A 16,281-nucleotide genomic window follows, 5' to 3' on the forward strand; every position below is an offset into this window, starting at 1 on the left:
ACTTAGCAGTTGTGGAACTATGTAAACCTGGCTGGCTCAGAACTCATAGAGCTCCATCTCCCTCTTCCTCCCAGTTACTGGGAGCCCTTCCTTGAATTGACTATTTGAGGTGATGCTGACTTTGCTTAGTGTCCTGCAACCTACTAAAGGCATGGCTGCAGCTGTGGTGTCACAGTCCGCCACTGTTTTTGGAGGAAGTAATGGTGCCTTGTTTCCTCCAGTTCCTTAGAAGGGGAAGTACACTGCTCTGCAGAAGACGCCGTGAAGTTTATAGAGGATAGGATAACGGAAGCGTCGCAAAGTGCCCGGCATGTGCGAGGCCCACACCTTGCTAAGTTGGAACTCATCAGGCGCCTGCGGAGCCAAGGCTGTAACGACGAGTACAAGCTGGGTAAAGAACCGTTGGGTATGGGGAGCACTAGAGAAGATGAGGGATACCCTTCAAGTCGAGTGCAGTCCTCCAATCAATGTACTTAGGAAATCAATTACTAAAGATGGTTCTTTATAAAATCTGTTCAGCCTATATTTTCCTTGGCTTTATTTTATTTTTATTTAATTAATTCATTTATTTTATATCCCTACTACAGTTTCCCTTCCCTCCTCTCCTCCCATTCTCTTACCCATATGCTTAGCTTTTTATGTGTGTCTGACTAGTCCAACAAGTCCTTGTTGACCCAGTATAAAGAGAAATTTCCAGGCTTGTCATTCTCAGTATTTCTCAGAGTACATTAGCATTCTTTCCAATTTACTTTTCTGTGAATGGATTTCACTCAGTAACCCAAGTTTGGCCGGAACTCAGCCTTCCCATTTTGAGCTACAGTGTCTACCTTTTACTTTTTCGAAGGTCGAAGGGTAGCCTGTAGCTTGCCACTAATTGAGGATGACCTTAAACTGACCCCTCTTACCTCGGCCTCCCAAATGCTGGGATTATAGGTGTGCTCACCATACCTAATTCTTGGGTTTTGGGGACAGGATTTCTTTGTGTAGCCCTGATTGTCCTAGAACTGACTCTGTAGACAAGGCTGGCCTCAAACTCGCAGAGATCTGCCTGCCTCTGCCTCCCAAGTGTTAAAGACATGCCACTACCACCCAGAAACACCACGTCTAACTCTTTTTTATTTTTTATTTCATTTTATTTTTTGAGACAGGGAGTGCTGGTTTTAAAGATGTGTGCCACCATGACTGGCTTGAGGCCAAGTTCATGTAAATAAAACAGATGCTTTCAGACTAGAGATGTCACTGAAGCAGTCACTGCAGTCTGTAAGTAATGTAGTAATGTAGTGTCCTCCTCTTTAAGGTGACCCGGAAGAGCTAATGTTCCAGTATTTCAAGAAGTTCGGGGATAAGCCATGTTGTTTCACAGACCTGAAGGTGTTTGTTGACCTCCTGCCTGCTGCCCAGTGCACACAAGTACGTGTCTCTCAGAGTTGCTAGTGTCTGGAGTGTCTGTGCTTACACGCTAGTGCAGGAGGGGGTGGAACAGGAGTAACTGCCTTACATCCACAGGACTTGGAGCTGTCAGGTCTAGAACCACGCCTAGATGTCTCAACTGTCAACAGGTGTTTCATTTTTCTGAGACTGCTCACATGGCTCAGGGTCCTCCTGCCTCTATCTTCAAACATGGAGGTGTTGTGTGAGCCATTACATTAGGCTGATTTCTCGAGGCCAACCAGTGGAAGTCAAGATACTCTGGCACTTTTTTTGCTCTGCACATCTTGCTGTGTCTTTACAAGCTGACGAGCCATACATAGGCGCCCCTAGACCAGTGGTTCTCAACTTTCCTAATGCTGTGACCCTTAAATACAGTTCCCCATGTTGTGGTGACTTCAACCATAAGATTATTTTGCTGCTGCTTCTTTTTTTTTTCCCCCAGACAGGGTTTCTCTGTATTGTTTCAAAACTCACAGAGATCCGCCTGCCTCTGCCTCCCGAGTGCTGGGATTAAAAGTGTGTGCCACCAACACCCGGCTTGCTGCTACTTCTTAACTGTAATTTTGCTATGCTTAGAATTGTTGTGTACATATCTGATTGTGATCCCCCAAAGGGGTTGTGACCCATAGGTTGAGAACCACTGCCCTAGACTGTTTCATATTCAAAAGTGAGCTGCGTGCTCCAGAGTAAGCCTTGCTTATGGGTAGTTGGGGGCCTTTATCCATTGGGGAACAGTGCCTCTGAAGTGGGATAGCATCAAGCGCAGAGGTACAGGCTTGTATAAACCAGTATCTGTCATCTGCTTGATGATTGGAGACTTGTGCCAGGGCTGCTGCCATGTGGCCTTCCACAAAACTTTCTGTGCCCATGAGCCACTAGTGAGTGAAGTGAACCGAGCTCAGTGGAATGACTGTGTCTTCCCTCTACCTGGACTCAGTACTTTGGCAGACTTTGGTGACCCATCTAGTGCACCCTAACTAAACCCAGTTCCCTTACTAATAAGGATCCAGTAGTCTCAGTTGGGTTCTGAAAGACTCCATTCTTCTTAAGGTGTCTGTGTGCAGGCTCATGCTGACAAGTTCTTGGGTAATTATAGCATGCAGGAAGAGCCTGGGTTTTAGGAACATTTGAAAGTTATATGAGAGAAAATTAGTTGAGTGGATAAGAAGTTTGGTCTGGGAGGGCATATATGAACAGCTGTCTCAGAGGAGAGGAGGGAAGAGAATTTTTTACAGGGAATTCAGATTTTGGTTTAGTGCGGAAAAAGGGAGTAATCAGAATCCTCTGAAAATATAGTGGGTTTTGTTTCTGTTGGGAATCAAAGTAGAATCCAGGTAACCATGTGGACTAGGTCACTTGAGTGCTGGTGAGCAGTTCATGTGCTGAGCAGTGCGGGACAGAGCATCCTGTCCAGTAGTGCTGACCACCCTGCGGGAGCAGCAAGAGGCCAGCTGCTCAAGAGGAGTGTCGTGTCTCTTGTCAGGGACTTTGATGAAGGCTGCTGTGAGTTTACCTTCTTCTGAGTGGCTGTACTTGACTGATATGTTTGACAGTCTCTTGTGGGACCCATATAGGGTTCTTTACTGGAAGAGTAGCCCTGCTTGTGAAAGCCTGGAAACTACTCCCTGACTCTACTGGTCTTAGTTTACTTTGTACTTTTGCTACAGCTTTTTAAAAATTAAAAAAAAAAAGTGGGCAGTGGTGGCTCATGCTTTTAATTCCAACCCTCAGGAGGCAGAGGCAGGTATATCTATGAGTTTAAGGCTAGCCTGGTCTACAGAGCAATTTCCAGGACAGCCAGGCTCCACAGAGAAATCCTGTTTCAAAAAAAAAGGAAAAGGAAATTTTGGGAAAATAAGATCCCTCTGTCCCCGCCCCTCTTTTTTGGTTTGGTTTTTCTTTCTTTTTTTTTTTTTTTTTAAGATTTATTATGTACGCAGTGTCCTGTCTGCAGCATGTATGCCTGCACTACAGAATAGGACACCAGATCTCAGTACAGATGGTTGTGAGCCACCACGTGGTTGCTGGGAATTGAACTCAGAATCTCTGTAAGAGTAGTCAGTGCTCCTAACCTCTGAGCCACCTCACCAGCCCCGGTTTGGTTTTGCAATACAGGGTTCCTCAGTGTAGCCTTGGCTGTCCTGGAACTCAATCTGTAGACCAGGCTGACCTCAAACTCACAGAGATACACCTGTCTCTGCTTTACAAGTGGTGGTATTAAAGGTGTGCACCACTATCACCTGGCAAAGATAAGGTCTTTGTGGGCCGGAGAGATGGCTGAGAGATTAAGAGTGCTACTTGCTCTTGGAGAAACCCAGGTTTCATTCCTAGCACCCACATGGTGGTTCACAATTGTCTGTGACCTCTTCTGACACAGACATAAGCAGGCAAAAAAAAAAAAAAAAAAAAAAAACCCATACCTGTAACCTAAAGGAAAAGGGGTGGAGAAGCATCTCTTGTGGCTCAGTTTGCACAGCCATGATGATCTGGAACTTCTAGGCGTGCGGTGCCACACCTGGTTTGTGTGAGCCAGATGTTGGACAATAGCTGTGGATAGGTAGATTCCTCCTAAAGAGCATCTCAGGTGTCTTTTGTGTTGTGAGGCCATTGTCCTTCTCTCTGCAGTTTATTAATCAGCTTCTTGGAGTTGTTCCGTTGTCAACACCAACTGAGGACAAACTTGCCCTACCCGCTGACATCCGCGCCCTGCAGCAGCACCTGTGTGTTGTGCAGCTGACAAGACTGCTTGGCTTGTACCACATCATGGATAAGAACCAGAAACTGGGTGTGGTCAGAGAGTTGATGTTAAGGTACCAGCACGGACTGGAGTTTGGTGAGTGTCATGTCTCCTCCCCCTTTCCTTCTATTCACCCATCCTTCCTTTCTTGCTCCTCTTTTGTGGTGCTGGGGATGGAAGCCAGTTGCTTATGCATGCTAAACTGGTGTTTATGTCCATGCTACATCCCCAGTTTTTATGACTTGTATTTGTCTTCAGTATAGATTCTATTCTTTTTTTGTTTGTCTGTTTTTCTTTTGTTTTTTTTCCTGACAGGGTTTCTCTGTGTAGCCCTGGTTGTCCTGGAACTCAATCTGTAGACCGGGGTGGCATTGGAACTCACAGAGATCCGCCTGCCTCTGCCTTCCAAGTACTGGGGTTAAAGGCGTGCGCCACCACTGCCTGACTCACTCACCCTATGCTTACTTTCTTTTTCTTTTTCACTTTTCGTGCTTGTCATATACCTTCCTTAAAAGCCTCCTGTAGCAGCACTTAATAAGTAACTATTAAATAAGGTGTGATTTTTTTTTCCCCCTAGGGCGCTCTTGTTTGAAGACAGAGTTGCAGTTCTCTGACTATTATTGCCTCCTTGCTGTCCATGTGCTCACTGATATATGGAGAGAAGCAGGTAGGATACCACTGTCAGCTCTGTGGGGGTTTTCTGGAGACGGAGGCCACACTGTCGAAACTCCACCACTGATCCTTTGGCCCAACTCATCAGCTGTCTCGTTAGTTTCTAAATGTGTCTGCGTAATGCACAATCACTGTGAAATAGAGCTAGAGTTTAGATACAGTCACACTGATTGAAAGGCAGATGGCCAACCCACATAACAGAAGAGCCCTTTTTAGTTACTAATGTTGAACAGATGATTTTCTTGCTGGGTGGTAGTTCCCTAAATATGAGTGGATGTTTTCATTATAGGTGAGGAGACTGCTGTTTGGCAGGCCCTGACTCTGCTGGAAGAAGGCTTAACCCACAGCCCATCGAATGCTCAGTTCAAATTGCTGCTTGTTCGAATCTACTGCATGCTGGGTGCATTTGAGCCAGTGGTGGATCTTTACTCTAGCCTTGACGCCAAGCATATCCAGCACGACACCATTGGGTTGGTAGTATATACTCTGAATACTGTGCAGACAGCCTGGGAAGCTCTCTTGTAGATGATAGCAGAACAGGACTCCAGACACCAGTTACTGACTACTGTGACCCACTGCAAAGCAGCAGGGCCTTAATCTCCAGGCATTATGGAGCTTACAACTTCAGTCATGCTAAGGCTGCATGCCCTCTTTTGTGGGGTGGCATGTCTCCAGAGAGCCAGCTGTATATTTTTGACTTTCTCTTTAGCACTCTCTATTTTGAAGTTTCTACTTCTCCCTTGCTGTTGCCAGTGACCCAGAGTATCCTTTTGGGTTTGATTTTTGGCTATGCCATGCAATTATTTACAGGCATTTTTCTATTCTCATTGAGGAAGAGAACATGTTTTCCCACCAGGTTTATGTTTCTGTTAGTGTCAGGTGTAAAAAAAGAACTCTGTTTCTTTTCTTTTAAAGATTTATTTATTTATTATGTATACAGTGTTATGGCTGCATGTCAGAAGAGGGCACCCGATGGTTGTGAGCTACCATGTGGTTGCTGGGAATTGAACTCAGGACCTTGGGAAAAGAAGTCAGTGCTCTTAACCTCCAGCCCATGTTTATTTTCTTTTAATTTGCTCCTGTGAACTAAATCATTCCACTGGTAGAGTTTCTGTTTGTTTTCTTTTCTGCCCTGTTCTTTCGTGGTTCCTAATATTGGATGGTAGAGTGAGGTAGCTGTGACATGTTTCTTCTTCCTTCCTACCTAGCTATCTTCTGACCCGATATGCTGCATCCTTGGGTCAGTACGCTGCTGCCTCCCAGTCCTGTAACTTCGCACTCAGGTTTTTCCACTCCAACCAGAAAGATGTAAGTGAAACCCTTTGGTGCTATGGTTTACTGACTGACATGGTTCAGAATGCACCACTCCCTAAGGTCACCGGATACATGTCATGTGGTACCTTGATCTATTGCTGGCAGGTGACCTTAGGTTGAGTTGAATCATCCAAGGCCACTAGGTAGAGATACTTGCATTTGTTCAATATGCATGTCTGTAATTGAATCCTTGGAACTTTACATTTGCAACTGGGCTTTAACAGACTAAGAAGTCTTTTGTCTCCTAGCTCTGTGTTTCACACAATAGTCAGAGACGTATCATGATGGAAGCAAGAGGCAAGGGTGGACCTGAGTACACGTGGGTCCATTAGGTTAAAGAAGTTCTCAGGGTGTCAGCTCTCAGTCACTACTAGTGTGCAGAGAAGGTGTGTCGTTAGAGTGGCCACTGCTGCTATTCTCCCTGTGTGTGGCTAAGCCTCACTTTCTGGAGTTTGGCCCGTAGCTTTCCATTTTCCTGTTGTCTTGATATCATCGAGTTTGGTGAGGCAGTAGCCATCTGAGATTCATCTTACTCTTGAGGCCTTTGCTTTAAAGTCATGCCTGTCTTCCACTTGCTTCTTGAGAGGCGTGTTAGAGAACAGAGAAGCAGGACAGAACACTTCTGAACAGTGTATTCTGAGCTGTTGGTGTGCAGCGGCAGAGGGCAGCTCTGATCCCGGAGAAGACAGACCAACCCCTCTGCCTCAGCCCGCACCATCAACTTGTCTGTCCGCTGTCCTGAATGGATTGGGATCTGTGGGGACCTTCTCCCTGATGAGAGAGAAGAGGATATCTGCTTCTAAGACTGTTGTTTCCAAGGTGCCGACTTGGCATAGAGGCAAGAATCCTTGTCTCAGACACTGGGTTAAATTTCCAGTGTAAATAGACGTTGTGTTATAAATCTATGGCTACACAGTGCGTTCAAAAATCTGATCACCCTACTCAAGTCTCACTGTTTCAGCTCTTCTTTCTGTATTTATAAGGAAGAGGTTGAAGACATTCATTTACTGGAAGACTTGAAATTGGAGACAGGGCCTTGCAGTGTAGGTGAGCCTGTCTCCAAGCTCCTTCTCTATCTTCCTGACTGACCTCAGAGGCCGTTGTTGTGATTGATCACTGATGCAGCTAAATGTACACGATGTTGAGCCTGATGGATTAGCATTGTACTGATCGTGGAGTAATAGTCCTCTCCTTGAGTTTATACTGCAGCTGCTTTAACCATTTAGAGTATCCCATCTATAAGGACCCAAGGCAGCGGTGCCTGTGTGTCCAGTGAGGAAGCGGAACCCTGGACCTGTTGGAGTGGCATTCTGCAAAACCCAAATACCATGTTCTGCAGCTTTCATTGTCTGGTTTTGGGGATTTCACAAGTGCTTTTTCCCATGGGTAGCTAGTATATTTCACTTTTTAATTAGTCTTCAACATAGTCCTTTTTAAGAAGCAAACTCACTGTTGTTGGTGGGCTTTGTGCTGTGGGGTGAAAATTATCTTTGGATGTCTGTCTACTGTCATTTACTCAGGAATCAGTGTCAGGTTTCCTCATTGCCAAAAGTCACTTAAATGTTTATGGTTTTAAAAGCTCGCTTTTGGGTGACAGAGACATGGCACAGTGGTGAAGAGCTTGCTGGACTTGCAGGGCCTGAGTCTGCGTCAGGCAAATTATGACCATTTGTAACTCCAGATCCAGGGGATCTGCCCAAACACACATCACAGAAATAAAAATAGTAAAAATCCTTTCCGCCTTCTCTCTGAAGTCTCTGTCATTCTTTAAAGTCTGATTCCCATGTAACTTTGCTAATTTTCACGGTGACCAGGGTTCATTTCAGGGTCCTTCTGGCATCTAACTAGCCTCGTGGCGCACACATGAGTGGGAGTGATGCGGACGCACGCTCTGGTCAGCAGTCCTCGGTGTGCCTGTGCTTCTGTTTGCCTACATTACAGTGACGTTCTCAGCCTCCTGCGATGCTCCCTGGGCCCTTGGCTAGCTCTGCAGAGCCACTTTATTGTGGCAGGCATTTAAGGGGACTATCTCAGTCAAATGGACAGAAATCTGCAGCCACTTTTGGCTTGTTACAGACTATATTTACTTGTCCCCTGGTTGCCCCTTGTTTCTCTCTTTGAAAAGCTACTTTTTTTTTTTTTTTTTTTCCAGAAGTGATGTTCCATGGGCCACTGAGGTTCCCACTGAGGGAAGGCTGGGTCTCAGGTTGGAACTGCATTCTGTGTAGAACCATGCAAGTCCTATTTCCATCCTGGCTAGTTGGAAATGTTTTCAAGCTGTCAGTTCCCATTGCAAGGGTCAGCAGATAACCCTGCTGTGGCTTCTGAGTTGGGGACTAGAGGAGAGAAGGATGTGATAAGTGTGGGCCTCTTGATGGGGCATGCTGGTGTCCTCAGTCAAGCTGGCAGGTAGTCCTAAACCCGCAGGATCACACATAATCTTTTTAATTTTCTTGTGTCCGTCCGTCTTTAATCTCTCCAGATACTGCAGGCAAACAGCTGGCCGAGGTGTCCCCTGGGGGTTTAAAAGCCGCATCGAATGCAGTTGACTTAGCGCCCGTGGCACAACCCCACGGCCTGAAATGAACCCTGCGAGGCTGTGTATCAGAGGGTATGTTGTTGACTATTGGCCTATTTTCCTACTGGGCAAATTACTCAGGCATAGTAGAAATGGGGGCAGAACAAGCAAACTAATGCTAGGCAAAAGACAGGCTTTTCCAGAAAGTGTCTTCAGGGCAGACATCAACATTGAGCCAAACACTTCCTTGGCCCGCAGGGGTGATCTGTCTTCTGTTCCTGGTGGCTTCCGCCCACTCTGAAGCGTTCTTCCGTTGTACCAGTGCTTGATAAGGAACTCTGTCTTGCCTCTGCTCTATAGCGTTTCAAACGTCTGATGGTTTTAATCTGTAGTTAAAATACACGCGCGAGCGCTCCCTCCCTTCCCTTATTGTCTAGGGTAATCTCTAGCAGTTTGTGTGCTCAGGCAACTTGGTTCTTGACGTCATCCTCAGAGTAGGTGGCATTCCTGTTGATGGGTCTTGTTGTGTGGTGTCTTCTGTCCTTCTGAGAAGCTCATCCGCCTATGTCTGATACTGTATTCAGACAGAGCCAACCAAGGAGCACTCTCCTTCTGCATTCAGGACAGGCTTTCATTTGGGGCCTGTGGGAGTAGGGTTGTGCACTTATGACATCTTTGAAATCTTTGTACAGAGCTTAGTTTGCCTTAGAATTGGAGAGATACTGGGTAAGATCCGCATTTGCCAAGTTTTTGACTGACGTGATGGAACATCCTCTAGTCCTGTTGCCAGGAAAGGCATGAGTGCTAAGACAGGGCTGAGACAGTGCTAACTGCCTCGGGGCTAGCAGTGTAGTGGAGGAGATGTTTGACTAGGCTGCAGGAGGAAAGGAAAGTAACTTTATTCATGACTGGAATTGCACTGTGTGGCCCAGACCTTCAGAGATTGGACCAGAGCCTTGGCTGTAGTTTGGATATTTAGTTGGCTGGCAAGATTTGCTTACATTGCCTGAGCTGTGGAGTATTTATACCAAGGTGGTGTCTTTCCTTCTCAGACCTCAGAATACATTATTCAAGCTTACAAATACGGTGCATTTGAGAAGATCCCAGAGTTTATCGCTTTTAGGAACAGGCTGAATAACTCTCTCCACTTTGCACAAGTGCGCACTGAACGGATGCTGTTAGACCTTCTACTTGAAGCAAACATGTAAGTATGTGATGAGCGGCCAAGAGGGATTGAGGGGCCAGGTCACATGTCATGGCTGTCAACAGCAGAGTTAAGGGGAAAATGGACGACGGGATGGGAAGAGAAGCTGCAAACAGGGAAACACAGAACCTTGACGCTGTCATGGAGAATGCTGGAGGACTGAGGCTGTCTCACATCTAGTAGAGCCGCCTGCCCTGGGCACTAACCCTCCTCCCTGTAGTGCTTTTGAGGCCTCTCCCCTGGATAGGCTTTAGGAGCAGGGTATTTTGTATTCTTCTGAACTGCAAAAGACTTGCTTGCTGTCATAACTTGTCTTGGGTCTATGAGACCATGTTTTCTAAAGTAAATCCCTTTTCTCTTTCTAGTAAAAGAAAGTCCTGGCTAGTGTTTCAGTGACTGTATTGTTATAGAAATAAGACCTTAGGGTTGGGGAGGTGGCTCACTAGGTAAAGTGAGTACTTGTTGTGTGGCTGTGAGGACATGAGTTGTGATCTCCAACACCCAAGTAAAAAGTCAGGCATGGCCATGCATACCTGTAATCCTGTGCTAAGAGGCCCAGTGCTGTCAGGAGGGTCCTGGAACTTACTGGCCCCAGCCTAGCCCGTTGGTGAGCTCCAGGTTCAGTGAGATGCCTGTCTTCAAAAACAAGGTAGAGAGAGACAGCAGGATACCTGATGTAGACCTCTGGCCAATTCAGGCACACACAGTCACAAAGTCTTGCATGTGCAACACATGTGCACACATATGTGTGCAAACACGGTCTAAGCAAACCTTCTGTGTTACAGAACAACTAGCTTGGCAGAAAGTATCAAATCAATGAATCTGAGGCCAGAGGAAGATGACATTCCATGGGAAGATTTAAGAGACAACAGAGACTTGGATGTTTTCTTTAGCTGGGATCCAAAGGACAGGTAAGAGGGGCTCAGCTCTGAAGAGTCAATGTGGATCTACAACTTTTTAAAAATTTCCCCTTCATACAATGCACATGTTCATTGTTTGAATCAGAGAGCCTAGTTGCCGCACATCCCACTCCAGCACTGGGCCTGCTAAGGTTAGGTCTGTCCTTGGAGTGTGTGAGCACCAGGTGATTCAAGGTATGGGATGGACTGCAGTTCCCTAGGCATCTGAGAGGAAGATAGAAGACATTTTTATGTGATGTTGACTTTCCTAGCACTATATAGAGACTTATAATATCTATTAGGTTCTAAAAAGTTATTACAGGTATGTGTTTGCGCACATGTTTGTGCATATATATGGTATATGTATACAAACGTACATTATTATTATTATTATTATTATTATTATTATTATTATTATTATTATTATAGCAATACAAAAGGTTGTAGTGATATCAGTGTGTTTATTAACCAGGTGTGATTGTTCTGTCCTGGAGTCAGAGACAGGCAGAACTCTGAGACCAGACTTTCAGGACAGTCAGGGCTACATAAAATGATCTTGTTTCAAGGGAACAAAAGTTTAAAATTCTTAATAATTGGTTGATGATGGTAAATGATCCACGCCAAGGATACCGGGGAGGGGAGTCGTATGATACTTTAGAAAGAGAGAAGTCACTTACATGAGAAACTGAGAACTGAGGTCAGCGTTCTGTTTGACTCGGACCTCGATCACAGCCCCAACAAGAGAGCAAGCGCCCCTTTCCCTTTATCTCCTCCCCATGTACCTGTGACTACGCCCAAGCGGATAAGTGACATCTCTTCCTACAATTGATGTCCTATTCTGAATCACACACAAACATGAATAGCCCTGGCAAGACAAAAATTGAAAGGACTAGCCATGCACTGCCCTCTGCCTACTCAACAACCTGATCCTAGCTCTTGAGAGGTTAGAGGCAGGTGGATCAGGAGTTCAAAGTCATCCTTGAACATGCCAGCATATTCAAGACCTATGCTACACAAAGCCCCATTTCAATGAGATAATCAAATAAAACAAACTTCCTGAGGCCTCCTGTGATTCTTTGAAAAGCAACTTCTCAGCCACCAGAAGAGCTGCATTTGCCCACCCTTACTTACCCTATACATTCAGGTGGATTTTAAATTGTTAGCCTATACACCCGTCTTCAAAGCGGTCAGAAGGGCCAGCAAGATAGCTCAGTGGAGAAAGGGGCTTGCCACCAACCTGAGTTCAATTCTTGGGACCTTTCTAGTGTAAAAGAGACTCATCCTGTATTTGTGTTCTGTGCCAGCAAACTGAGCCCCAGTATAGTTTTTGTTTATATAATTTTTTTGTATTGAAAAGTCTGAAGGGGTTTGTGTGAATTTGTGGACTTTTGAGTGTTTGGGTAGCTGTGTTCTTCACTGCCTACCTTGGTTTTCTGGCAATTCAGCTTTTTTTGTGTTATGTGTGTTTTAATCATCAAAGCAAATACTTTGAGTGAGGAACTGACCTGTTGGTAAGGCTGCCATGCCCAGCTTGCCTTGTGAAGCAGGCAGGAATCAGATGTTTGCCAGAGGCAGAAACTATCCTGAGGTTTCCTGACAGGTGAAAAGAAACACTCAAAGCTTTGAAGGCAACAGGCTGAGTAAAACACACGGTCTGGGGATGTTTTTGTTTAAGGAATGTTTCTGAAGAGCATAAGAAACTCTCCTTGGAGGAGGAGACCATGTGGTTAAGAATTCGCACCTTAACGCTGAGGCTTATCAGTGGACTTCCGAGTCTTACCCACCCTGTGGAGCCAAAGAACTCAGAGAAGACTTCGGAGAACGGTGTTTCCTCCCGGATTGACATTCTTCGTTTGCTCCTCCAACAGCTAGAAGTGGCCGTGGAGACGGGGAAGCGATTTATTGAGAAGGAAATTCAGGTATCAATAAGTATTTGCTGTTGGAGGCTCAATAATTATACCAGCACTTGTCTTTTTTTTTTTTTCTTCTTCTTTTTTTTTCTTTTTTGGTTTTACGAGACAGGGTTTCTCTGTATTGTTTTGGAGGCTGTTGGTCCAGCCCGGCCTCGAACTCACAGAGATCCGCCTGCCTCTGCCTCCCGAGTGCTGGGATTAAAGGCGTGCGCCACCACCGCCCGGCTAGCACTTGTCTTTTAATACATAGTGAAGAGCACATTTTGGTCCAGTTTGTTGGCACTGTGAGAAAGAGGGATTTGATGATTTGGAGCCATTTTGGGGTTTGTCCTAGACTCATCAGTCAGGAAAAACAATAGCTTTTTGTGGTTTTTGTTTGTTTTGTTTGCATTTTTCTTTTTGAGATAGACTCAATGTAAATCTGGATGACCTTGGATTTGAAGTCTTCCTGTCTCTGTGTTAGGAACACAGACACATACCACCATGCCCTGCTAGTATATGTGGCTCTTTTGTTGTTATTATGGGAAGGTGGTTACTAGGTTTCTTATGAATGGGTTTTTACTAAGTTGTTTTTTGTAGCAGTTACAAGTCCTGTTTTCATACTTTGTGTGAACTGAGCATGTGGTTCTCCCTCTTTTCCAGTATCCCTTCCTTGGGCCTGTCCCCAGCAGGATGGGCAGGTTCTTCAGTTCTGGTTGCTGTCAGTGCCAGGTCCACTCCTTTCATCTCGTCAGCGATGTGTATGAGCTTGATACCAGTGGCTTAGGTAAGTGTGCGCAGGCACGTTTGCAGGACCTTTAAAATTCAGTAAGTGAATAAATACTGAAATATTACGAAGATCCTAAACTTAAGGAAAATCAAAAATACCCATAGGCTGAGCCCCACCCCTAGGCTGAGAAAGTCCTGTTAGAGAGCCTGAGATAGCCCTTGGACGAGGAGCACCACTGCCCCTCTTCCTTTTGCAGTACTCCTGCTCTTCCTCCTCCTCCTCTTCCTTCTGTTTTTCGAGACAGGGTTTCTCTGTGGCTTTGGAGGCTGTCCTAGCACTTGCTCTGTGGACCAGGCTGGTCTCAGAGACCCACCTGCCTCTGCCTCCCGAGGGCTGGGATTAAAGGTGTGCACCACCAATGCCCGGCTCAGTTCTGCCTTTTTTTCCTGGGTCTGTAGTGGGCTGTAAATGCCTGGGGTCTCAGGAAGAAAATGCCCCTGCCATGACTCGATTGTTGGTTATTGAGTTTACACTGTTGCTTTTTAGAATTCTCATTACTTTAATGTTTTTTTTTTAATTATTTTTTTAAGTGTATGGGTGTTTGGCCTGTGTGTATTTCTGTTCATCAAGAGCAGGCCAGAAGTGGGGGCAACGTCAGACCTCTGGAACTGAAGTAACAGTTGTGGGTCACTGTATGCATCGTGCTAGGAATTAGACCTAGTTCTTCTGCAAGGGCAGCTGGTGCTCTTGACTGCTGAGTCATCTTTCCAGCCCCAATGTTTTAATCATTTGTTTTGGGATGTACACATGAGGGCAGGTACCAGTGGAAACCAGAGTTAGCTGATATGTGTACTGGAAACTGAACTCAGCTTCTCTCCAAGAGTAGTATATACTCTTAGCCACTAAGCCATCTCTCCAAACCTGCCATGGCAGTTTGTTCGTTCATTCGTTCGTTCATTCATTCATTCATCTGTTTGTGTGTGTGCGCGCGCGTCACAGTATTCTTGTAGAGCTCACAGCACAACGCATAGGAGTCAGCTTTCTCTTTCTACCATGTGGGTCCCAGGGATTAAATTCAGGTCCTGAAGCTTGATACCTTTCCCAGCCTGCCGGTCTTGTCAGCAGAGCTGTGAGCTGGCCTTGAGCTCAGACCTACTGCCTCAGTGTCTTGGGTGCTGGGATCGCAGCTATGTGCAGCCATGCCCATTTTGCTTCTTTATCTTTCTACAAATACAAAGGTTGATTGTTTGTTTTTCAATTTTAGAGGGTACAGTCGATATACAGGAACGGATAGAAAATAGTCTTACATCTTTACTAGAACTATTGAAAGGTAAGTTCTTACTGCAGACTCTTGAATTATGCCTGCATGTCTGACAATAGCTCAGTGTTTAAGGATATGTAAACACATGTAAGGATTTGGAAATAATCATAGTTTTGGTGTCACCCCCACCCCCAAGACAGGGTTTCTCTGTGTTGCCCTGAACTCACTCTGTAGACCAGGCTGGCCTCAAACTGACAGATCCTCCTGCCTCTGCCTCCCAAGTGCTGGGAATAATGGTGTACACCACTATTGCCTAGTAGCATGTATCATTTCTAAGAGTACTTTATATTTTGGAAACTACAGAACAATCATTAAGACTTTTTACTTCATATGCATTGGGTCTTTTTGTTTGATTGGAGGATTTCATTTTGATTTTGGTGATTGTACTAAGGGTAAAATCTGGGACATTGATTGGGCTAGGCAAGTATTGACACTGAGCTACACTCCCATTCCATTGTATCTTTTATATTTTTGCTTTTTGAAACAGGGTCTCACTTTGTAGCTCTGGGCAGCTTGGAACTTAGTATGTACCAGGCTGGGTTGACTTACTAAGTCACTTATTTTCAGATTCTACATCATGTTTCTGAAAGTGTGGAAACTTAAGGAGAGTAAAAACACAAAACCTCTTCCTCCTTCAGGTGTCTTCAGCACGTGTAAAGGCGAACTCTTAGAAGTTACAGATGGTAACATGAAGACACAGCCTGCTGTCCTGGAGAACCTGGTCTTCTTTGTGGAGGTATGTCTCCATCCTGAAGGCACAGACAGGGCTTTACACCCACAGCTTATCCTGTGTCACCTGATTGTCTAGGGCACCAGGAGTAATTTCACATTGTTTTCTAAACTGGTGTCATTCCTTACACCTAGGGACAGCTTCCCGAGTAGCATGCTTTTCCCCCTGAATCAGTCTGTCTCACTTCTTTGGCTCTGTTTTACTAATTACATAACCTTCTTTACGAAGGAGTCTGGAGGGTGATGGAATACAGCGTTCTTCCCATCTTGCTCTTTTGAGACAGAGTGTTAGTTACTCTGTAGTCAAGGTTGACCTGAACTCTGAATCCTCCTGCTCAGCTTCCCAGGTGCTGGAGTCATGGACACTTGCCAGCACACTTGGCAGCATAACTTGTGTCTTAGCCAGATTCTTTTGTCATTATTGTTTTAGGTTTATGTGTATGTATATGTACCTGCGTGAGGTTTGCAAATGCCAGAGGGCATCGACCCCCTGGAACTGGAGTCACAGGCAGTTAAGAGCTGCCATGTGGGTTCTGGGCATTGATTCCAGGTCTTCTGTAGCCATTTTTCTTTCAACCCATGTCTCCCTTCTTTTTCCTGTGGCCTGCAGTCTCCTGAAGGCTATATACTGCTCTGCTGTTAGTGACAAGTGATCATTGGTCACACAGTCCCACACTGTGGAACAGGAGCTGCCTGAATGCTCCAGGGTGGATTTCCAGCTGAGGACTCCCAGGTTTGCTACTGAGTCCCAGTGCCTGATGTGTAGAGAGTCCACACTATAAGGAACCCTTGGGTCCCTTGCCCTGGGCTGTGGACTTAACACTCGGCAAAGGG

General features: G+C 45.5%; 1 protein-coding gene across 2 annotated transcripts in view; it reads left to right on the plus strand.

Moving 5' to 3' along the window:
* The window catches only part of Naa25 (N-alpha-acetyltransferase 25, NatB auxiliary subunit), a 44,461-nt gene that overhangs the window by 21,712 nt on the left and 6,468 nt on the right, over positions 1-16,281 (plus strand). For both annotated transcript variants that reach the window (XM_040731608.1, XM_040731609.1), the window contains exons 10-21: positions 222-391; positions 1,298-1,410; positions 4,057-4,264; positions 4,746-4,835; positions 5,130-5,310; positions 6,049-6,148; positions 9,725-9,876; positions 10,662-10,787; positions 12,451-12,694; positions 13,331-13,454; positions 14,662-14,727; positions 15,357-15,454. In XM_040731608.1, coding sequence (XP_040587542.1) covers positions 222-391; positions 1,298-1,410; positions 4,057-4,264; positions 4,746-4,835; positions 5,130-5,310; positions 6,049-6,148; positions 9,725-9,876; positions 10,662-10,787; positions 12,451-12,694; positions 13,331-13,454; positions 14,662-14,727; positions 15,357-15,454 — 1,672 coding nt within the window. The remainder of the gene's footprint in view (positions 1-221; positions 392-1,297; positions 1,411-4,056; positions 4,265-4,745; positions 4,836-5,129; positions 5,311-6,048; positions 6,149-9,724; positions 9,877-10,661; positions 10,788-12,450; positions 12,695-13,330; positions 13,455-14,661; positions 14,728-15,356; positions 15,455-16,281) is intronic.

Source organism: Mesocricetus auratus, unplaced genomic scaffold (assembly GCF_017639785.1).
Source record: "Mesocricetus auratus isolate SY011 unplaced genomic scaffold, BCM_Maur_2.0 Super-Scaffold_100025, whole genome shotgun sequence".
NCBI classification, from domain to species: Eukaryota; Metazoa; Chordata; class Mammalia; order Rodentia; family Cricetidae; genus Mesocricetus; species Mesocricetus auratus.